This window comes from Zootermopsis nevadensis, unplaced genomic scaffold (assembly GCF_977971745.1).
Source record: "Zootermopsis nevadensis isolate Lab colony 2312 unplaced genomic scaffold, Znev_1.0 Znev_ptg000021l, whole genome shotgun sequence".
NCBI classification, from domain to species: domain Eukaryota; kingdom Metazoa; phylum Arthropoda; class Insecta; order Blattodea; family Termopsidae; genus Zootermopsis; species Zootermopsis nevadensis.
The window spans coordinates 19,199,892-19,224,869 of record NW_028259153.1 but is presented as its reverse complement, the minus strand read 5'-3'; the positions used below and the strand labels follow the sequence as shown (position 1 = coordinate 19,224,869).

Here is a 24,978-nt window from a genome sequence, read left to right as displayed (position 1 = left end):
ACAGTCTACTCCACACGAGTATATTTCTTCAACTCCTGTTGATAATTCCGTATAAACTTAATAAAGTAAGAGTCCAATTGTTTTTCTATGTGACCATCGTATTATATATCACAATCTCGTAATGAATTTTAATAAAATTTGGTAAACAACATTGAAATTTTTGCGATAAATTTATTTGTGTATCCAAGCCTGCTCTAAACCCTGCTTTATGAGAAGTTTCAAGTACAAATTTGTACAAAAGTAAATATGAGACATTATTTTCGACATTAGCATTGTAAATCGTTCTTAACAGAGTCTGTAATGATATTTTATATTACGATTTATCCATTCCACTTTATAGTCGCAATGCAATGCAATCTATAGTCTACAATGAACACAATCCCATTTGTGGCTGCAGCAATGTGATACTAGTTTAGTTACGTGTTAGATTTTGCAGTTAATATTATCGCTGTTAGCATATACAGAGCTGCTTTTATAACACGCAATGCAAAGTTAAAGTTACTATTGCATAATAAATTAACTCATTTAAACATCCTCATATATTACAAACCGATGGTGTTCCAATTAAACATAAATATACAACCGTCAACAGAATATAATATGTTAGATCCAAGAGGAAAGTGTGATTACTAAATGATCCACTTGTTTACTTAATTAACGACACCCAGCAAGCAGAAATGTTATATTGAGTCGAACAGACGGAAATAAATAAATAAATTAATTAATAAATAAATAAGATAATGGAACAGGTCAGAACAGGTGGACTGACAATATATTATTTAACGACGCCATATTAACTGCAGGCAAGCCCTTGAACTATGAAATAGGGTCACAGCGCTCAATGAATCAATTGAATAACAGTGGAATAAGTAGCCGTGGCCTATTTAAATGAACTAATATACAGGCATTTGCCTGGAAGAACCAAGTAAAAACTCAAAAAATTAACCAGAACTGTCAGTGTTCCGGCCAAGACTCCAATCGGGGGTCTCCAAAATACAGGCCGTAATTACACTCGGGATAATCTGAGATGGGCCACAACCGCTTCCATGAAAATCATTACTTTTCACCGCTCATCTACACTTTCCTACCTCATTTCACATTACATAAATCTGCACGCGAAACAGCTTCGTCAGACAAAGCGAAAAATCCGTCAAACAGTACACAGCATCAGCAACAGAATCAACAGATAATGTATATTGTTTAATGACGCATTAAAACGTTCTGATTACAGGGATCTCTAGGTAAACCAGCTAATGGTCAGCCCTGGTATGGAGTACGCAGTTTCGCCAATAGCCGCATGAGGGCACCAGTATCGACAAAGGCATTGTTCGTGTCGCTCCATATTTTTTTGCGTGCTGTTTGAGGGGCGGCGGGTGGAGGGGAAGTGAAGTGGATGGGCAGAGCGCCAGCAGCGTCGCGACGCCGCCCCGAAGAGGATATCACCGTCAGTGCTTTCAGCTTACACTCCCGCACTACATTTGTTATGCTGTTTGGAATCCCAAGAAGCTGCTTATTATTCATAATGATTTATGTACTCGAGACTTCAGGTGAGGAAACGAGAAGCGAGGGCAGGGGCACGTAGTCTTACAGTTCGCCTTTTGAAGTCTTTGAGAACACAGAATACGAGAAACAGATAAAAGAGTTTTGGAATTGGATGCGAGGATACGGTGAAACGGAGAATTCTGCCTTCACACGTTCAGCTCGTAAACAGCAAAAATAAATAAACAATTTATTCTCAATGTACCATTACATAACTATACTAACAACTGCTCAAATTTATAACTTGTGTTGGGCAAGGCCGTGGTCTAGGCAACACGGAGTTTTCCTCCGGGGGCGTCCCGGTTTCTCCGTGTCATCCCAACAATTACTCAACTCACACACAGAAGAAGGCAATGGCAAACCACTTCTGATCATCTCTGCCAAGAATGTATATATGTATGAGCAGGTCCCTGACAACCTGAAGAGGTTGGAAGGATCCTGTTCATAATATATGGACCTGTCGTCAGACAGAACACTACAAATAAAAATAAACATTTAACAGCACTATATCAACTGAAGAGGTAATAAAGTAAATCGGATTTGTTGGGTTTCGTTTAAAATGCGCACGACGTTTCGAAAACCGAATCCGTTTCCGTCTTCAGGGCATCTGCTCTGTTGGGTCCCATAGAAGGAGCTAGCCTCGACCACTTTTCGCTGTGCACGATCACTGCGTCGATTGACGCATTTAATAGTCTTACCGGCACAGCTGTCAAATGTCCAAGACGACATGCAAACTCCAGTGGGAGGTTAGCAACAAAAGTCAAATACGGACACTGAACTACTATTGATAACATTTTCGTAAGTGAATTAAAACAGCAGAAAGAAATGCTTCCAAATAAATAGGAGTAAACAGAACGTGGGAGAAAGGACGAAAGTCTGTTTTTAGTAAATAAAATTTATGGTCGCTTGAGTCCATCCGTCTGACCGATATCCAGTATGTGAGAGCTGATCTGCAATTTCGGGATCAAACAAGGCAGCCGGGCAGCCGCGTTGTGGATGCGAGTCAATTAGTTGGCTGCAGTAATCCAGCACTAATAGCATCTCCGAGCCTTCCTAAGCCACTTCCCCGTCCCTTTGACCAGGTCACTTGGATGCCTCCCGTTTTCTCATACATTAGTAGAGGCCACTTAAAAGGCTTTTAGTTATGACGGGGGGGAGGGGGGCAATGTATCAACAGTAAAAACAGCAATCAGAAAACACTGTAGTGGGATCAGTTGAAATTTACCGTACGGACATAATCTGACTTCCTACTGATCTGCATTCCATACAAGGGAGGGCTTAATGATGTAGGATTTGAGGTTTTCAAGGCTGTGAGTACGAAGATGGCTGTCTTCTGGGTTATTGCGCCGTCTAGACTGATAGAAGTTTACAGACGTTTCAGAGGTCCTTTCTGTCTCCATCATCAGGGCTAAAAATTCAGTTGGTAATAGTCGTCTACAAGTACAACCTAGGGTTTCGAGGATGAACCGCGTCGAATGTTGAGGATTACGCAACGTTTCGGCAAACATCGCAATTACCGTCTTCAGGGCGAATATGTATACTAGCTGGTCTGGTGGGTGTAGTAAAGGCGAGGTTTTCGAGTACCTCTGCTACTGGTGGTCCCTCCTAATGGAACGCCAAGGAAATTCGTGTCACTTGTTGTACAGACAAGGAATCCTCTTTAAGTGTTTATTCAAACGCGACAGAATAACTGAACGATCCAAGTATTCGAAACAACGTATTGAAACAAGTTGACAGAGGCAAGTGATTTAACCATAATTTCATCTTCAAACACACTTATAGTTTAAATGTACAAGTGTCTCTCCTATAAGCAGAGTATAACTTTGTTTTCTGAGTATGCTCAAAGGTTCGTATTATTATTCTTGTTCAAGACAAGTTTATTCTGTTGTTATTTTGAAGAACGTCCCTTAAACCCAAGTCTTTCAAACACTGCTTCATTTAATATTAATAAAAATATTGTTCTTTTAAGAAGGCAAAAGCAAACATACAATGATGTAGCCGCTGATTTGTCAAGGTGATATATTCATACAAAATCACTGTATATGCAATCATACTGTCAAGGAATTCGCCTGAAGATACTAATCCTGGGGTCTCGGGTTCGATTCCCGGCGGTGCCCGAATTTATAAATTGTGTTGGGCAAGGCCGTGGTCTAGGCAACACGGAGTTTTCCTCCGTGGCATCCCAACAATTACTCCATTCACACACAGAAGAAGGCAATGGCAAACCACTTCTGGATCATCTGCCAAGAACGTATATGAACAGGTCCCAGTCCGAGAAAAGGATGGAAGGATCCTGTTCATATGGACCTGTCGTCAGACAGAACACTAAATAAAAATAATAATTATGAAAACCCCCCGTCAGTTTAACCACTGAGTGGAATCTGCCAAATATAAAAGGTTTACTCAACAAATTCTCCATGCTTTTTTATCATTTACCGGAGACACATACCTAGCCTCAGGCGTGAGTAATACCTCACTACAATTTTTTTAATTTTTGTACAGGATATGCACACAAAATTGTACAAAACTGAACAATTCCTGCACACGAATTCAACAAACACAAAACGGGTTACGGCTGTCACGGAGTTAATAACACACTAATTGTTTCCCATGTCGCATTGTTAGTATTTAGTTATAAATGTTCATTGCCGCATATCGTAAGGTAGGTAACGGCAAGCTGCCAGTTAAATGGAGCGTAGGACAATATTATACCATCACCCTACTCTAACTTTCCCTTGTTTTGAAACACTGTGCAGACGTTATAAGGCGAAATAATGATATTATGGGAGCTTTCAAGGTCCCTAAGCAGGGACCAGTGGTAAATAGCAGGGATGCCAACTCCCTGAGGCTATAATTGGCAGCCCATTGCACAACACCACCTTTACAAAGACGCCTTTATTCATTTACGTATTCGAAAAACCAGTGGCGTATCCAGGATTCCATTTGGTGGGGGTGGAAATTAAAGTGGGGAATAGCGGTCAGAGCTACGTCTTCAGTTATCATTTCCTACAGATATTTTGTTACGTTCAACGTATTTTATACTGCACACTTAAGAAGTAGACCCTTCAGACTAAATACCAGTTTATATAAAGTTTCAACTTTTGGGTATAATTTTCGTTTTATCTAGCTTTTTTCTGAAGTGACCGTCATTTACCCATTCTCCCCTACTTAAGTTCTGTGGCATATTCTTATTTCGGTTTTATTATTATTTTATTTAGTGTTCTGTCTGACGACAGGTCCATATGAACAGGATCCTTCCATCCTTTTCTCGGACTGGGACCTGTTCATATACGTTCTTGGCAGATGATCCAGAAGTGGTTTGCCATTGCCTTCTTCTGTGTGTGAATGGGATGCCACGGAGAAACCGGGGAAGCCCCCGGAGGAAAATTCCGTGTTGCCTAGACCACTGCCTTGCCCAACACAAGTTATAAATTCGGGCACCGCCGGGAATCGAACCCGAGACCCCCAGGATTACAAGGCCAGCGTTCTAACCGCTAGACCACCTCATCTTATTATTATTTAGTGTTCTGTCTGACGACAGGTCCATATGAACAGGATCCTTCCATCCTTTTCTCGGACTGGGACCTGTTCATATACGTTCTTGGCAGATGATCCAGAAGTGGTTTGCCATTGCCTTCTTCTGTGTGTGAATGGAGTAATTGTTGGGATGCCACGGAGGAAAACTCCGTGGGTGCCTAGACCACGGCCTTGCCCAACACAAGTTATAAATTCGGGCACCGCCGGGAATCGAACCCGAGACCCCCAGGATTACAAGGCCAGCGTTCTAACCGCTAGACCACCGTGGCTGCGACTTCTATGCTATATTCCACCTAAAATTTAATTCAGGGCTATGGTTTCAGATCAGGCGTGTTGTATACTTTCCAGGGGAACAGAGAATGTATAGCACGTAGTAGATGTTAAAAGCTGATAAGAACAAAGATATTCCTAACCGCATGTTTCACGTCTAACGGACTAAGCTCTTCTTGGAATGTGACAGCTAAGTGTTTGTATGCTTCGTGTAACTTACACGCAGTTCGGAGATCCTGAGAAACAACAAGAGACAGTTTGGAAGGTGGAGGGGGGGGGTATATTTGAGGCAGGCGAAGGGTTTGAATGCCAAAGGAGCTTGGGTAGGGAAGAGAAGTTCAAAGCAGGAATTAACTAACGTGAGTCACACAAAAAGGCAAGTGACTTACTGAGTAGACAAGATGTTCACTTTGTGAGAGTTAAACCAAATCAGTGGCAATCGATCTTCGACTTTTCTCATCGTGTTTATAGCTGAAGGTGATTTTCTCTCTTTTTTTGTGATGTGAACAAATTATTTAAGGTGGTTCTTTTGTGTCAGTGGCGATTACCGACTTCAAAATGCTAGCGTTAAGGGCCCTGAGTGTCAGATTTGACAAACTGCAGACCTGAAGATGGCTGTCTTCTGGGTTGTTGCGCCGTGTAGTCAGGCAGAAGATCACCCTGATGATGGAGTCAGCAAGGACCTCTAAAACGATAGTAAACTTCTACTAGACTACATGGTGCAACAACCCAGAAGATAGCCATCTTTAGACTCACCATCGTGGACACCTCAACCCCTACAAACTATAGACTTGTAAAAAATTACACAGTAAAGAGCTTAATAATTCATAAACTTTACCACATATTATTAGGATAATAAAATAAATGGGGTATAAGATGACCGAGGCATGTAATACGCGCGTGGGAGTTGAGAATTACGTGTAAAATTCTGGTTGGAAGCGAATTTGAAGGGAAGGTTTCACTTGAAAAATCATGGCGTATTTGGAAGGATGATATTAAAATGGAGCATGAGAAACAATGTTGGAGTGCGTGTATTGGCTTCATCTGGCTCAGGAAAAGGACTGGTAGAGGTGTCTCGTCGACGCGGTCATGAGGAAAATGCAAAAAGAAAATGCGTTAGTGTGGGAAAAATTTAATAGACTATTATAAAGATTCTGAACTTTTTCTGTTTACAAATTATTCAAAAAAATATTACCAGCTGCACGATATTATTAGAATTAAAATTCATAAGAACTTCAAATGAAAACACAAAACTGGCTCCTGAAGCGGTATACTCTATACTTGGGATCAGTATATTCCGGCTAAAATACCTGTCGCATTATCTGCTATCTTGGGGTTATGTTTATGCTCTGTCTAGCCTGCCGTGTTACTGTCTCCAAATCGGCCACGACCCGCTCTTTCCAAAACACCTGTCTGTATTCATCATTCATATTCATATCTCCGTACTAACAAACTTCTTAACTTGAAACACCGTCTTTAAGTAATCCGAGCGGAAACAATCTCGCAACGTCAAAATCTCATAATTCAGTCCCTGTGCAACCTGTCACCCGCATGACACACGCCCTACCAGAATCAAAACGAAGAAAATGGCGAGACGTTGAAATGCATCTGCAGAGAGAGAGAGAGAGAGAGAGAGAGAGAGTGAGCCTCATGACTGGATATAATTCATGTCGTCACCTGGCATCAGTCAATGAAAGGACCTGCATGTGGACTCAACAGTAGAACTAAGAGTCATTACCGAACTCCATAGAACATCGAGGTTGGAACTTTTTTTTCCCGTCCCTGAATCTTCTCTTATACGCACGCCACTTTTCTACAGTTCTCTTTTCACATTCATTTCGCCGTCCCTGAGTACAGAACACGCTGGTAAAAGCACGCGGTTGGAGCAGTCTGAACCACATCCAACAGAGACCAAAGCATACTGACAGTAGGATATTTGTCTTGAATTCAGCACTCTGCTGGCTGAAAAATTACATAGCACATGCCTGTAGGCTGCGGAGTGGGGGTTCCTCAAGTGCCGGCAAGGGTGAGTGGTGGTGGGTGACAGGAAGATTGCTCGCGGACTGTTTGCTAAATAGAAGGCAGCACAACGGGAGCTTACGTGCCGCGCTGCAGGTTTGGGGGGCGGCGAGTGACAATGGACGGGGCAGAGCTCAAGAGCCAACGTTAACTACTGTACTTTGCCAAAACAGCGGTGAAATTAAAATGCCGGACAAAGGCTGCTACTGTTCGCACTAAAGATAGGCGCTGCCTCCTTCTTCAGGGCCCTAATGATGAAGGCCGTGAGTACCTCTGAAACTTCGATAAACATCTACCAGTCTACACGGCGCAACATTCTATAAGGCAGCCATTTTGATACTGTCAGCGGCGAAAGACCTGAAATGTCGCCTTGAACAAATGTAGTTAACATAACGTTGATTGAAAGAAATCGGTGGGGTACACGAAGCAACCAAGAGCTAAGACGTACGTCAGGACCTGGGCTTTGTAACAGTAAGAATTCCAAGACTAAGATGGTCGAGCCATATACATAGGGGTAAAAAAAACAGCCAAACGGTGTTAAAAATGCTACTGGAAGGACACCCTGGAGGGAGGGTAAGAAACCGTAGACATAACAGAAGGCCGAGCACGACACGAGTAAGATGAGTGTGAAGAGATGGAAGATAAAAAGACAGCGTAGAAGAGAACGTAGGGAAGTAGTGACTGCGAGACTGCCAAGGATCTTAAAAAAAAACTATAAAACCACGGAGTAGGTACGTTACCGAATACAAGTTTAGACCGTCACTGCTCTGTATTCTCGTTCCGTCTCTTGGACCAGAGAGCTCTGACACACAAGTCTAGTTCATTACCCTTAAGCCACGAAGTAGCTGCCTTACCGCTGTCGTGCTGTCAACACCAATAAACACACAGTATCTGCAGAAATGTCTTAAGAATGACGGGACAAATGTTTAATACGTCACTTATTCAATGGCACGAAGCACACCCGAGGGCAGGCAAAGGAGTCAGGTCTCATTAAATATGAATAACAACTTCGCATCCAAGAGAATTCTACATAATGCATGATGCATGTACTTACCACCATACACGTCACAGCGAAGGGCCAGATCGGCGCCTTCCGAATATGGGCCGACGACCGACGTCCTATCTGCACCCTTTTCGTCCACAATCACAAGTTTCTCTGGTGGCACTGAAACAGAGACGGACGAAATTACGAGCTGTCTGCTTTTCAGTCCAGAGAATTCTCTGAATGACTGAATAACTACTAAATTTCTATAATGAATAAAATACTTTTCAATTTAAATTAGGCTTAAAGAATAAAATTTCTCTCACGTATGGTGTAATGATTATACAGCCATGTTTCGATACTCGTTCCTTCGTTTGTAAAAACGGAGATCAGCCTAAGATTATGAGATCTGAATAAACTCTTTAAAGCCCAATGGCAGTAATTATGCATTTTAAATTTTTGGGTTTCGAACGATCTTCAATGTAAACAGCTATTATTTCCTTAAACAGCGTCAACCAATTCATCTTTGTAACGGTAAGATGTTTTCTTCGCGGTACGAACTAAATTCTTAAACATTATTTACACGACCTTCGGCTTCAGAGTGTTAAGGCGGTAAAATCCATATTAAGTGTCTTATTCTTACGCACAGACACAGAGGAGAAACATGAATTAGCAACGCAAATCGATGAAACTAAGATATCGAGCTACGCAGACACGCCACTGGCTGTAAATTCGGTTGCCTAAGCCGCAGGGAACCTGTTGCCTGCGAAGAAATTGTGTTCCTTCCTGTCCTCGTACGTTATATGCGTCTTACAGCCAGCTAGTGTTTACACTACGCCTCGCCTCGTGTTTGTTCCACCTATCTTCCAGTATTTACTCTATTACACTGCCACAGTTAAAAGAAACATCTTCGCGCGTCACAGAAATGCCAACGCACGTTCTTCAATCTACACAACCTCTCAAATAAATTTAATTAAAATAATTTTATGGTTTATATTTTCGTAAAAAAAAAGGCCGATACCAAGTGTCGTGTGGTAGCCGGCACGTCAGCTTTGTATTCGGTAGGTCTTGAGTTCGAATTTCGATTCTGAAACCGGTGTATATTGGCTGATGAGGTGTCATGGTTTTCTTTATTCTCTCTATGGTAATTCTGGAATTTTAATTCAAATATAGTCAAAGTCGCTTATTTCTGCGTCCTTTCCAGTGTCTAGTTCAAAAACCGTCTTTTAAATTTGCCCCGAGTACCCTATAAAAAATTGCTAAATAAAGGAAAGAAGTTTCGAGAAATATGCTTAGACTTTGGACCTGGGGAATGTAGAAAAATACGTTATCTGAAGCTTCACAGTTTTTCTACTATTATTATGACTAGCGTAACATGACGGGAATAAACTTTCTTATTTGAGAAGCATTACCTATGCAAATCGCGATGAGTGTCCTAATGATGGAGACAGCAAGAACCTCTGAAACGTCGGTAAACTTCTATCAGACTACAAAGCGTTACAGCCCATGCGAGTGTTTAATTAAGCACTAGACTAGGAAGACACATGGGAGACTGAGCGGCAAGCTCCGGGCATTTTTCAACCTCTTTACTGGATAAACATGAGCTGTCAGCTTCACGTTCCGGCCGCTTTACCCCTGGGGAAAAAAGGCCACAGTATATAGGAGACTGGGATGACCCCAGGGTCCAGTTGTTGTGGCGAAGAGAAAAATCTATGTCCCAGCTGAGAATGGGATTCCACTGGACCAGCCAACGAGCCAACCACTATGCTTACTGAACTACCCGGTTCACAGGTTGGCGCATGATGGTATACACAATGGAGTATTGACAAATTTTTAATGTTTGAATTAATTTGATTTCTACGTTAACGGATAACTATGCAGAATGGCAATGAGATCACACAAAGCTGCTCTGACGGTACGATAGCCAACCGCCGTAAATACCTGGTAATTTTGAACGGGCATGTGTACAGGCATTATGGTTCTAGTAACAGGATTATTTAGTTTCAGAGTGATACAAGGTAAAGGTAAAGTTGTCCCTTTTGCTTAATTAACCATTTAAAGCCCAGTGGTAACTATATGTACCACCTGCTTTAACAATCAATAAGTCTACATTTGTATTTGTTAGTTTCGTGTGATTCTCAGTGTAAACGGCGATTATTTTCTTGAACAGAGTTCACCATTTGATCTTTGTGATGGTGAAGTGTTGTGTTTTCTTCGCGGTACGGATTGAATTTTAATTTTTTTAGGCAAGTTTCGGCTTTAAAGGGTTAGATATTACGATGTGAAATTTATAAGGACGTGAAAGTATTTTTCCGATCACTATTTTCTTAGCGACCTCATCTAAACTGAAGTTTGAAAAAAGTGTACCCAATTTAAAATACACATTTCCAAATTTGTTCTCTGAGAATACATGAAATTTATTCTCCCTTCGTCCTAAGTTAAGATTGGCTTTCCTCAGTCACCTATTCATCGAGTACATGAGATTAAAATGACTAGAGCCTGAAGCTTACCGTCGTCCTCCGTCTAGTATCGACAACTGACGCCGATACAAGGCTTCTAAAAACACAGCAAAATTTCGAGCAGTGTTGTAATTAACCAACAGTAATAACAAACATTGCAAAACTATTTAGAAATGGTGTGAGATTACGGACATTAGCGTTAAGAAAGGGTTTCGCTTCGAATCATAATTTTTTTTTCAAGAAAATGAAGCAATTGGCCCGGTACTCCCCTATTTATAAAACTCTCCGTCCGTCCGTCCATCCTAGAGTTTCAGCTTCAAAATTACTCTACGATCTGAACTTCTCACAGCCGTGAAGATGTCGAAGGAATTCTTATGGGTTGTAACACCGTGTGGACTTGTATTTAGATGCCAACGTTTCTAAATTTCTATTTAACTGGATAAACTAGGCAAGAATGATATCAGCATACTGTTGACTACTGCACACGCATTTATCACTTCATGCAAAGTGCCAAGGTATCGCTGTGAGATCTAAATCCGGGAAATAAAAGCCAGGAAATACTTGAGTATTCCTTGAGGTTGCGTATTTCATGTACCCTCCAAAACGTTTACGTGGCGTTTAGCAGTCAAGCTCATTCGGTACTTAAATTGTAATAATGCCGACATTATCACTGCACAAGAGCTGGAATTGCAGTGTGATGCATATAAAGTCTTAGTTTAATATCACTTCTTACTGAACCACACATTCAAGAAAATAAGCAGTATCTACCGAAAGACAGAACACACTAATTGCTGTGGTTTTATGAAAGGACAATTTCAAATTTTATAAATGTACAGTCAAACATTTTATTACATCTTAGCTGGCATAATCTCTTCTTCGCTTAGCATTTTAACTATTTAATTACGAATAGTCTGTCTTCGGTATGAATGGCTTGCGGATTAAGTATTTAAAAGTGATTGCTCTGTTGTTTTAAATTAACCTCTTCGATTCTGTAAACGAGATACACAGCTTAAAACGTCTTGATTATACAGGATCTGAGACTTTCATGGCGGTAAGTCCGAAGATGGCTGTCTTCTGGGTTGTCGCGCCGTGTAGTATGGTAGACGTTTACCGACGTTTCAGAGGTCCCTGATGTCTCCATCATCAGGGCGATGAGTCATCGCGGGTAAAGCGGATAGCCTTGATGATATCAGGAATCGAACTCTGGTAGACCAGATCGCAAACACTCGCTGTTAACCAAACTGTTCCGGCTGACAGCAGCAAAGTGTTTGAGATGTTTCATCATCTGGCTGACTACACTATCATAAGACTCAGCCAACAAAGAAATTACCCTGCCCTTTACACAAAGAAAACGCGTAATAAATCCAATTCCTATTTACGTTACGGAAGAAATACGCATTCTCTTTTTCGTGGCAAATCCTTAATATTTACGGCTGCCCCCTTATGCTGGAATCATCTTTTCACATCTGTCATTCGCGACGTTTATTTCTTCTCTTACTTTCGTCATTTCTCTGGGTTGTTAACTTCCATTCTCATCTCTCCGCACACCTTAGTGTTCAGTTTTTTCATTGTTTTATAACTCTTCGTGGCTCTATTTTAATTCTCTCCTTTCTACTTTGTGCGTGTCGTTTCTCTCTTGTCAGCTTGACTTCCTTCTTATTTTGTCTTGTTAAAATTGCTACATGTTGCACCCCGGGATGGGCTCCCATTTGCGCTCTACTTCGGAATAACTCTTTATCCGTGATGAAGTCACGAGGTCTTCTTCCTCCTTTGTCGGGGCTTACTACGACAACGGTACATTCCAGCGCAGTGATAATTTATTTTAAGGAAAAATAAATAAAACACAGATCAAAATAACGTACAGTATAAAAAATATGAAGCATACCTAAATCAGCCTCACGTATATCGGTGTTGGTCTATTGGGTAGCAATGCCGTGTGGACGTGTAGGTAGATTCCGACGTTTCGAAAGAACAAAAAACACCATATTTAAGATATTTCCGTCTATACACAAACTTAAAATAATGTTGTTTAAAATTACTTAAAATTATAACATTCTCAGTAGATACTGCATCTTGTTACATTTTTTGTATCGACGACATGTTTCAATGTGTATTACATCATCATCAGGTCGATCAGTATCTACTGAGAATGTTATAATTTTAAGTAATTTTAAACAACATTATTTTAAGTTTGTGTATAGACGGAAAATAAAATATTGTATCAATAAAACACAAACATGACGCAATTAAGATATAAACCATATTTAAGGCTGAAATAGCCAGAATCTCTTTAGTGCTCCACTACATAAACCAAGCCCTGAGAAACCGAGTCAACGTCACTACTATGGATTAAGCCGACGCGGACAGTAATAATAGTTACATAAAACAAGGCAGTTACAATTTGTTACGTTTTAACCACAATCGCCTGTTATAAAATTGCAAACGCTCATCTTTTGCTTCATTTGCACGCGAATTTCTCGATGATCTGTATGAAAATATGGCTAAGTCCAATTATTTGAGGAGGAAACAAACAAGGCACCAGCATATCTGAGACTTCGGTAAGTTCTACCAGATGGCGCAACAACCCAGAAGATAACCATCTTCAACAAATTATCACAGACATTTATTTAAAAAGGAAATTCGCCTCGAATAAAATCATATCCAACAGAAGAAAACTTATCCACCCCTTAAGGGTCCATCACTTGTCACTTCCAAAAGGGGTTAGAATTGCCAAGGGGTGAAGTGGGAAACAACATTGTTATGACACAGCAACACAAGTTTTATTACCAGCCTTAGGCAGACAACTTGTGAAAAAACACATATTTTGCGTTACATAGTAGTTCCGAAAATAAAACAGGAAAGATAAGAAGTAAGCAAGTTTAATTACGCTTAAAGCCACACTTCCAAGACGTAGTGTACATATTAAGACTCATGAAATTAATACAGGAACTTTGCTCGAACCGCAGGCGCCTTCAGGTACAGCAGCGAAGGTAGGAACAAAGCCATTACAGGAAACATTACACTAACCGTAGGACGTTATGGACGAACACGAAGTTTCATAACAACACAGAAGTTCGCCATATAAATCCAATCAACATTATTTATGTAACATACTTATTAATACAACAGAAAATTCCTGTGACCGAATCCGCAAAGATATGAATATGTTTCTCCATTTCAGAAAAGTTTCCCTTCAGCACGGATAATAATTTACAGATGAAAATATTGCTTGTGCATGTACACAGTTTTTCTCAATCCGAATTGTTTCTTATCCTCACTAAACTGTAACTTTACAGTAAAAATTTTCAATTTTTGGACGTTGTTGTAAACTTGGAGTATGCAATTTGGCGAAACCTACTGCAACTTTTACACTTATTATAGTTCGTTTCAACGTTATTGTTAACACTTATTAGTACACTGGATCACTCTTTGGGTTCTAAGATGCAGCGTTGTTTGGATTATACTGGACAATTTTTTCATTACGTCATCGGAGAGAGAAAAAAATGAAGGTTGTGAGAGCGCGCGGTATAAAGCCTGGCTTACTTGTGGAAGGAAAACAGCGAGGAGAAGGATGGGGCTTAATTTTTACCGACTCTGATTTCCAATAAGGATTAAGACGTATGGTTCGACCGTTAACAGCGTCCCCCGGTAGGAACGGAAATCTCAGTCATCCATAAGGTTGTAAGACTTGAGGTTCTCACAGCGGTGAGTATGAAGATTTCTGTCTTCTGGGTTGTTGCGCTGTGTAGTCTGGTCGATGTTTACCGACGTTTCAGGGGTCATACTGCCTCCTTCATCAGGGCGATGAGTATGAAGATTTCTGTCTTCTGGGTTGTTGCGCTGTGTAGTCTGGTCGATGTTTACCAACGTTTCGGAGGTCATACTGCCTCCGTCATCAGGGCGGTGAGTATGAAGATTTCCGTCTTCTGGGTTGTTGCGCTGTGTAGTCTGGTCGATGTTTACCAACGTTTCGGAGGTCATACTGCCTCCGTCATCAGGGCGATGAAGATTTCTGTCTTCTGGGTTGTTGCGCTGTGTAGTCTGGTAGATGTTAACCACCCTGATGACGGAGGCAGTATGACCTCTGAAACGTTGGTTAACATCGACCAGACTACACAGCGCAACAACCCAGAAGACGGAAATCTTCATCCATAAGGTTCTCCAGACCGAGTTTTGAACTCTGTATCTCCCAAATATGAAGGACTGTTACCCACTCGGGCCTCGACATTTTTACGGTAAAGATTTAGAAAGAAAGAAAAAATAAAGATACAAAAAATAATACTATATGATCCCTGTAAAGCACAAGTCAGTTTAACGCTCAGAACTGCTAGTAATTATAGTATGCAAATGAACCCTGTACAAACCTCTAAGCACAAAAGACATCAACGAACAGATTCCAGGAGTAACATTTCAAAGCTGCAAGCTACTTCTTATACAAAGGATTGAGAAGTAATTAGCAACTAATTCTCAGTCTCTAAATACTAGGTACAGTGACAGTCTCTTTCAATTTCGTTTAAACTTGTAATGTGCACATTACTATAATTCCTTCTTTCCAGTAATCTCCACCGTGACATTTGACCATTAGCACTCGTTTCTATAGCAGCAGGGATTTAGTCAGTTTCCTGTAGACGTGCCACAAAATTGTACAGCACTTCGACTCAGATTCTAGCATTCTGCAGAGAAATCGTATCCCATAAGAAATTAGGACCCATAGAGAAATATTGAAAAGCAGTAGCTGGTTTCTAACCAGTCTAAGACTAATATGTATTTGAAAAGACATTCCGAAAAAATAATCTAAAGTTACGTGACGAATCAGTGGGAGTGTATGAGAAGCTGTCGCCATCAACACGAGATCACTGAAGTCCTCAGGCTCTACAGCTATGATCTTTGCACACAGACGATAATCCTATTGTACATTTACGTGATATCTTTCCTTTTTCAAATTATGTGTTCTTTTTCACAGTGCTCTTCTATAACAGGCTTCAGCATCCAGCTAAGGACTTTTATAAATGAGCTGAATTACAATTAGCTAAGTAGCTAAGTAATTAACTCCACAGTGCCGGAGGCTTTCTTCATGAGATGATCCTAGCTCAGGTAGTCAACAAAATTCTCGCCTTTTATGCAAATCTAAGAACACAAAAGCCTTGTAATATTACAATGAATATCAAACATCATACGTATATCATGTCAGAGATTGTTTATTGTGTAATACACTGCTGCCAACCTCACATAAACTCCTTGATTACGTTCACGGATTTCGTATTTTTCCAACTCTCTCACCAGTGGTTTATCGAAATACATTATTGCCTTTGAATGAATATTTATGAAACACCTGTATGCAGTCATTGAAAAATCATGATATTAAAAATTTAACTGGATACAACAGACACTCGTGACATGACAAATTCTATTTAAATTCTTAATTTTTTTTAAAATAATGCAGTCTGTGGCTCAGTACATAGCATTAAATGATAAAATAATTAATGATTAATAATTAATAAAGTGTAAAGGTTGTTGAAGGAAGTGTTGTGACATAATTTAGGGCAACATACTTTACTGAAAGGCCGAGATTTAAACCCATGCCCAGCCATTCAGCTATATCACACGCACTTTAGATAATTGGGAAATTCAGATATAAAATTCGTCACAGATATTATATAAAAAAGGGTTTTTTTAAGTTTTGAGTATAATGGAACACTATTTCTACTGAATAAATCACTGTGGCCGTAGTGTCACTGTCTTATATTGACAAACCATAAGTAATAAAGAACACAAGCAGAAATTAGCCGAGTGACGCTGTTCAAATGGAAATTAATCGACAACTCACTTCCTGCATAGAAGTGTTACTGTACTGGACTGGCACGGAACATTCATTTACAGAGGCGAGAACCAAAGAAACAGAACTTTGTCGCAGATACAGGACGGAGTAGCATAACACCATGAGTTGACATTCAACGTACCCATTATGTTAATAATACAGCCTGCATTGAAATGCATCAAACGTTATCAACTTTTATGAAGATAGATGCTGTGGATGAAACTTTGTATCGATTCTATCCATTTAAGTGCCACAAAAAATCTAGTTCTCGAAAAACATAACTCAACTGGGTGTGGGACCACACGCAGCTGATAACTCGGAGCAGCGGTGTCTGCCCGGGAGGGGGGGGGGAGGCAGAAAAGGGTGGCGTGGTGTTCACACCAGGTGCCATTAGTGCCAGGGAAGACACAACAAGCAGTGACGAATAAAGATCGGGTATGAGGGATAGCCTAGCGAGGCGAGCGGTGCAGAAAGATCACAAAAGGGAGAGATTTGAAGCGGTCTATAGAAAACACATGTCACGATCGATACGATCTTGCGTGGGTAGGACTTTGTTGCTTGATCTCTCTCTACCTGAAATATCGGAACGGATAAGAAAGCAGGGGATGAGTGACATACCGTCAGATGAACCTGGTACAGCCTACGGGTTTACGTGTCGTGTTGGGATGGTAACTAGTGATTGTTAATAGTATGGAGGCTAACTAACAAAAAGACTGAAGATTTCTGTCTTCTGGGTTGTTGCGATGAATCGCCCTGATGACGGAGGCAGTATGACCTCCGAAACGTTGGTAAACATCGACCAGACTACACAGCGCAACAACCCAGAAGACAGAAATCTTCATATTTTTAATCGCCCTGATGATGGAGGCAGTATGACCTCTGAAACGTTGGTTAACATCGACCAGACTACACAGCGCAACAACCCAGAAGACAGAAATCTTCATATTTTTAATCGCCCTGATGACGGAGGCAGTATGACCTCTGAAACGTTGGTTAACATCGACCAGACTACACAGCGCAACAACCCAGAAGACAGAAATCTTCAAATTCATCGCCCTGATGACGGAGGCAGTATGACCTCCGAAACGTCGGTAAACATCGACCAGACTACACAGCGCAACAACCCAGAAGACAGAAATCTTCATATTTTTAATCGCCCTGATGACGGAGGCAGTATGACCTCTGAAACGTTGGTTAACATCGACCAAACTACACAGCGCAACAACCCAGAAGACAGAAATCTTCATATTTTAATCGCCCTGATGACGGAGGCAGTATGACCTCCGAAACGTTGGTAAACATCTACCAGACTACATAGCGCAACAACCCAGAAGACAGAAATCTTCAGACTCACCGCTAACATACATAACAAAAAACTGTTCCAATGATGACCTTCTGGGCTTTGGAGCCGTGTGCATTCATGTGTAGATGTCAACGTTTCGTATAAATATACTGCCTCCATCTTCAGGGCTGAAGTGAACTGGGAGATTATATTTTAGCCCTGAAGATAGAGACAACAAGTATCTCCAAAACGTTGGTATTTACCTACAAGTCCACACGGCGTTACAACCCACAAGACCAACACCCATATTAACACCCGAAATTGTTCGTGAACCGTATATTGCCACACATTCTGAAGCTACGCTCGGGAATCCAGACGCTTTGTGATGGGTAACGCATGAGAAAGTTTCCGTGAGCCTGAGCTTGCAACCCTAATCTGCTAAGTGACGTGGTTTCACGTCTCACTGTCAAAGCTCTGCGCAATGTTGTCGTGTGTACTCCATTAAGGGATGAACCAAAATGAAGGATGCGCTGATCGAACGCCCCCACCCCAATCCTCAACAGGCTGTAATAGAACGTCACGGTCCGATGGTCACTAAACATCAGCGGTGCACTGTGTGCCTTGCATTCTGATGGTCTCGGGTTCAGTAACGCACTCTACAACTTTGGGCCCTTGTTCAGATACAACCAATTGAAATTTTCTAACACCTGCGGATTTTCCTTTGGAAAGTCAATAATTCAGGTGATCAAGTCATTTATGGAACTATAACCAGAAGATCAGACCGCCACGGTGGTCTAGCGGTTACAACGCTGGCCTTGTAATCCTGGGGTCTCGGGTTCGATTCCCGGCGGTGCCCGAATTTATAACTTGTGTTGGGCAAGGCCGTGCTCTAGGCAACACGGAGTTTTCCTCCGGGGGCTTCCCCGGTTTCTCCGTGGCATCCCAACAATTACTCCATTCACACACAGAAGAAGGCAATGGCAAACCACTTCTGGATCATCTGCCAAGAACGTATATGAACAGTCCGAGAAAAGGATGCAAGGATCCTGTTCATATGGACCTGTCGTCAGACAAAACACTAAATAAAATAAATAACCAGAAGATCATTCGACCCTACATTGATTCACTTAAACTAATATCATTTCTCTCAGATATGTTTTAATATTAACCTCCCCAATCCTTCTCTGTATTCGGGAGATCCCACGTTCAAACTCGGCCCAGAGATCGGGTATAACGACTGAGGATTTCGTGGTTTCCTTCAGTCACTTCAGCAAATGCAGGGATAGTAATTTAAATTAGGCCACGACTACTTATTTCACGGCAAAGTCTGATCGACTGACAATGTTGTAAAATATACTATAAATAAATGAATGAGTCTTCTATTTCTGTTATGGTCTAACGTAAGTAGCGATAACTTCCTTCGAGGTCTACCAACTAAAATATTGCATAAACTTCTAATTTGTCCCCAGGCATGCTTCATTTCCTGTCAGTCTCATCCTTCTGGATGAACTGAACATAAAGTGGGACGAATGGCGGGGATTATAAATGCACACAAAATTTTGTTCGGAAAACATTAAGGAAATAAACTAGCTGAGAGACCTAGGAGTAAACGGAAGGCAGATCAGGGTTATTATTAAGATTGCCCATAATGAAATAGGATGTGAAGATGTGGACTGAATTCAACTTACTCTGAAAATGGTCCACAGGCGAGCTCTTGTGAAAATTAACAAAATTTTGGGTCCAAAGAAACGGGATTTATTGATCATCTGAGCGACTGTAAGCTTATCTATGACTATTAAATAAAGTCAGGTTATGACAGAACAAGGACGAAGTAGGAATAATAGAGATACATTCTTTGTGAGGGTAACAAGTTTCGAAAACCTAAGATCCATGGTAAGTAGCATGGATGGGACACAATGAGGTTTTCTGCTTGAAACAATAAAAATTTATGTCGTGCGTGAGGATGAGATGAGATGAGTCTGCTCAGTCGACTGCGTATCAAAGTCGATTCCAATAGACTCGCATCAAGGCGATATCATCTCGTTCTCGGGCGGGGAGAGGTAACAACTACCAACACCCGGGCAGCGGCCATGTTGAACTCCAGCATCCAGTAATTCGACCACGTAATTTGGGACTGAACTCTCTACAATGACCCTTTCACTGCGTACATTTTTCACTGAAAGGCACTTCGACGTAGATTACATTTTATGTAAATGACAGATTTCTTTGAAGATGATGTGAACATACGCCAGCAGAGAACTGGGTAAAATACGTAAAATTAAATATACGGGCCAGTCATGAAAAATGTCTGATATTTTCACCTTGTCTTGTCTTTTCTCCTTTTTATCCTCGTTTTGTATCTTTCTCCACCATTCTCATATATTTCGTCTCTACATTTTCGCCCATGTATCTACTCTTTTTTCGAAGTTATACCTAAACTGTCCCAATTTTAAACATTCTCCTACTGAGTCTATGAAAAGCATTACCACGTAAAAAATTTGGAATCCTATCCTAGTCAGCACCACGGTGGTCTAGTGGTTAGAACGCTGGCCTTGTAATCCTGGGGTCTCGGGTTCGATTCCCGGCGGTGCCCGAATTTATAACTTGAGTTGGGCAAGGCCGTGGTCTAGGCAACACGGAGTTTTCCTGCGGGGGCTTCCCCGGCTTCTCCGTGGCATCCCAACAATTACTCCATTCACACACAGAAGAAGGCAATGGCAAACCACTTCTGGATCATCTGCCAAGAACGTATATGAACAGGTCCCAGTCCGAGAAAAGGATGGAAGGATCCTGTTCCTATGGACCTGTCGTCAGACAGAACACTAAATAAATAAATATCCTAGTCACTCCAACCCGAAAAAAAAATATGTCCAGCCCACAAAAACTAATCTAATTCATTAATATAAAGCTTCGATTAAGACATATAACTACAATCTTCTTTTCCTAATAGCAGATCGCTAACATTTTTTCTAGACACCTTTTTCGCCAATTACTTGGTCCATAACACTCTCTTAATCGCCCCTCCCTCATCACCACTTTTTATCAATCGCGTGACTCCACCCATTAGTTAGCACGCCGCTCCAATGTTTAACAAATCATAATTCACTTCCCACTCAGTGATATAAGGGCTTCACCCTGAAAATGTCAACTGAAATGGAAGCCGAAACGTTAGAAAAACAACCTACTCTACAGCGGGATCTTGACCACAAAACGCTGACACGAAACACGAAATAGAGACACCATTACTATCTACAGACTCGTTCGAAACTCTCTTCAACGCGATTCTATGCACTCACGCGTCTGTAGAGCGATTAGGTTTTCAGCAAATTTTCTGCATTTACAATTGCGATAAATAACATGGACCGTGAAGCATGCGAAATGGCAAAGAACACTTTTTGAGAATACTTCTACATTATGTACTCCGTTAGAGTACGCATTTTCCACTATCTGTAATTCACAGAGTGAAATTAGACCGCGCTGACAAGGCAGGCAGGCAGGCATGGAGTACAGGCTTCAGTTCCTCCAATACCCTCCCCACACACGAGGTGAACGATACCAATTCAATTCTGGGCACGCACGTTCAGACTCTAGGCGAACCAACCGCTTGTCTCTATTCTAACTGGTTCGTTAGCCAATAAAATTGGCGGTGATGTATCGAATTTAAAGCGAAGGTGTTCCTGACGATCCACATACTTCCCTGATGTTACAGTCTTACGGGAAGACCTCTATCGAATGAAATACGTACCGTACGGTCTACTTCAATGGCATAAATTAGTCACAAATGTCCTCAGTTCATTTACTCATAACCAGTTTGAGACACATATAAACAAGAAAACGAATACATAATCTTGATTGGAGAACAAATCGAGAGATGAAATCACTTGGTGATTTATGAGTAGATGGGAGATTAATATTAAAATTAATCTTAGGTCAATATTATCTTATGGTGCAGCCTGGATATAACTAGCTAATGAAAATTGACAAACGGTGGGATTTTGGTGAACATAACGAAGGATATATTAATGGGATTCCTTAATATTAATGTTAAAAACCTATTTCTTCTTAGAAATATTAAATTATTTTTTATTTCAGACAACTGTATTTTTATTAGAGACTACTACGAGCTATCGGAAGATATGGGTACCCCATGTACAAAATACGTACTTACAAGAGTACCTAATACCAAATACTTCAACGTGACATCTAATCTTATGGTTTGAAGATTCTGAGTTCCATAATTCGTGTACATTCGAGGTATGCTTGGATCAGTCAGTTACAGCAAAGCTTCAAAATCACGTAATGAAATCCCTAAGTGGTTTTTCAGTCCAAGTTCTATCATAAGGTTATCTCTTTGATTAACTGCGAGGATACAATGTTTCTAAACAAAGCAGTCAGATGAGGGAAAACCTTAAGATGATAAGCTGAGCCCAATAGGGGCATAACTGAAACCATTATTAGATTGATGATAAAAAAATTCAGTTATAGTAAAAAAATCAACATACTGTTCACCCTGTGCTTCCAGTGGCACTTCTTAATTATGCAAATTCTGCACATCACATATGCGTATGCCATCATTAAAATATACAAGACATAACGCATAAATGTGAGCGTATTTATTTACATGCGTTTGTAAAATGTAAAAACAACATTTTTGTTTTGTATTCGATACATATTTTTTATCTTTCTACACTTAGTGTCCGTAGTTTAACATCAAAGCGGAATTAGATTAATGCATATGTATGAGAGATGGATAGCTGAAATGGAAGCTTTATGTATTGTTTTATAATTAATTTGTAGACATTTTAATAGATGTAGTAACATCTCCCACTGAGTTTATATCAAATAAAAATCATTTTCTCAAGAGTGGGCTTTGGTATGTTGTCCAACACATGTTGTGTTTCACTACGTCTGTAATGAAACATTTATGTTGTGTTCTTACGTCGTAATTTACTAGAGCAAAATCATTTATAGATACATTCTAAATAATTACGTATGCCACTGAGTGGTATGTCCGAACTAAGAAAGATTTAACAGCGTTGAAACATACAGTCACATGTTAAATTATTTAGCAAAAGGAGTGATGTATTGATTGTGACATTTACATAATTACCTGTTAATGGAAGATAATTACTGGCATAACACATAACATATTATATTGAATAAACAGAGCAGAGATTTGTCACATTTGAGTAGCACAAGGTAAGAAACCCACTTAAGCAATCATAGCTCATGCACAGACTAAATAATTTAAATAAACGACAGAAAGTTCTTACAAATATTTCATCCGATTTACGAAGACGGCTAAAGAATTGCGCATGGCCGCCAAAACCCTCCTCGCTCTTTGTCACGGTGATATGAAGGGAAGGGAAACAAATCATCTGAGGAATATTTCTCACTGACATCCGCGTAAGGATCGCGCAGCTGGGGGTAAATTGCTTCACCGGAGGATGACAGCCAGGGGTGATAATGCGCCACTAATCGAATACAGACCCCACCCAGAGATGCGGTAATAGCTCTGTGTTATTTTATCGGCACAAAACATGTAGGATAAATTGGCTTTAATTGTGAGGATAGAGGGATAAGCTGATCTATTTATCACTTTGTGTTGTTATTTCACTTGAAATTTGAAACACGACCACATACAAAATTGTAAGAACGAGTGAAATATAATACCATGTACTTTAACAACGAAATCGAAATTGCATAAAGCAAAAATGTTCTAAAAGAAAGACGAATATTCAAAATATACACTTTCAGCTGCGAAAGATGACAATTATTTCACAATAAAACGAACTCTAGCTAAGCCAGTCACATTAGAGATTGTAAAATTGCATAAAATCAATTACGTTATTTTATTTTATTTCGTTAAATATAGGTTACACCATTTCACAACAAAAAAGTTGCATATTTTAATGACAGACCTACGTAATCATTATCAGTGATGAATAAACAATTTTCGACAAAAATTATAATTTCTGACAACATTAACATTTAATTAAAATCGGTTTAATTATTCTGACAATGAACAGAAGAATGGTAGACGGTATCTCTAAATCGTATTTATTCATTTTACAAATTTATCGCAAGGAGAACCAGGAACACAGTCCAAAGCAAAAGTGATGGAACAGATAGGCAAAATATATAGTAAAGCTACCTAAACATTTAGAAATGATGTAAGGATCCTAGCAATTTATTTACGTGACTTTTGTAAACGTTTAACGGTCGACAAGTTCAAAAAGACGTTTTGTGTGTATCACGAATTAAAGTAAGTTAATTACAATGTGCAACACCCCGTAGTGTTACTCTGCATTGTAAACGTTCTTGTGATTAAATTAAAGTAAATATTTCTGGTAAATGTTTTTCTGTCGCATAGTAAACCCAGAGTCGAGATTTTAAAAAATACCTGGCAAAAGCACTCAGCTCAATTGGCTATTGTTTCTGTCAGTGACTCAACGACTCTTTTCCTTAGGAAAAAAAATAGGTCGCATAGACAAAGCGGATGAAAAGTGTTGATTTGGATGGGACGACCACGAGCGAGGAAAATCTGAAAAGCAGAGTCTTCTTCTGTGGTTCATTGCAGCATCATCTTCGAACACTGCAATTTGACCGATGGATTGGTTTGGTCGTGGTGGCTGCAGACCTGGCCACTGCGATCACCGGACCTGACTCCCTCAATTTACATGTCCGGAGTTACGTGTAAAAACAGAGAAGTACATAATCGGATTTTCGCTGCTTTAAGACGCATGAACGACCCTGAAGTTTCACGTAAGGTTAAAATCATCTTAAACTTAAATATCCGGGACCCATAACTATTCAGAACCGGACTTACGTTCACATGACATTTCAGACTGAAAATAAGACCCCGAAGTACCGTACTGACAATTCACTACCCACTGTATATAAAAATGTAGAATTGCACTGCGTGGTTTCAAGGGTTTATTCCACCAGAATGACGTATTCCCTACACGACACGGCAGATCTGCCGACTTGCAACACGATTACCTTAATGCACGAGGAGAAAATGAAGAGACGTCGTCCTTGCTGGTGTGACACCGCTGAGTAAAGTGACTTA

General features: G+C 40.4%; 1 protein-coding gene across 6 annotated transcripts in view; it reads right to left on the bottom strand.

The window, feature by feature from the left end:
- The window catches only part of side-VII (sidestep VII transmembrane protein), a 615,012-nt gene that overhangs the window by 119,059 nt on the left and 470,975 nt on the right, over nt 1-24,978 (bottom strand). For all 6 annotated transcript variants that reach the window (XM_087353123.1, XM_087353125.1, XM_087353122.1 and 3 more), the window contains one exon: nt 8,420-8,530. In XM_087353123.1, coding sequence (XP_087209249.1) covers nt 8,420-8,530 — 111 coding nt within the window. The remainder of the gene's footprint in view (nt 1-8,419; nt 8,531-24,978) is intronic.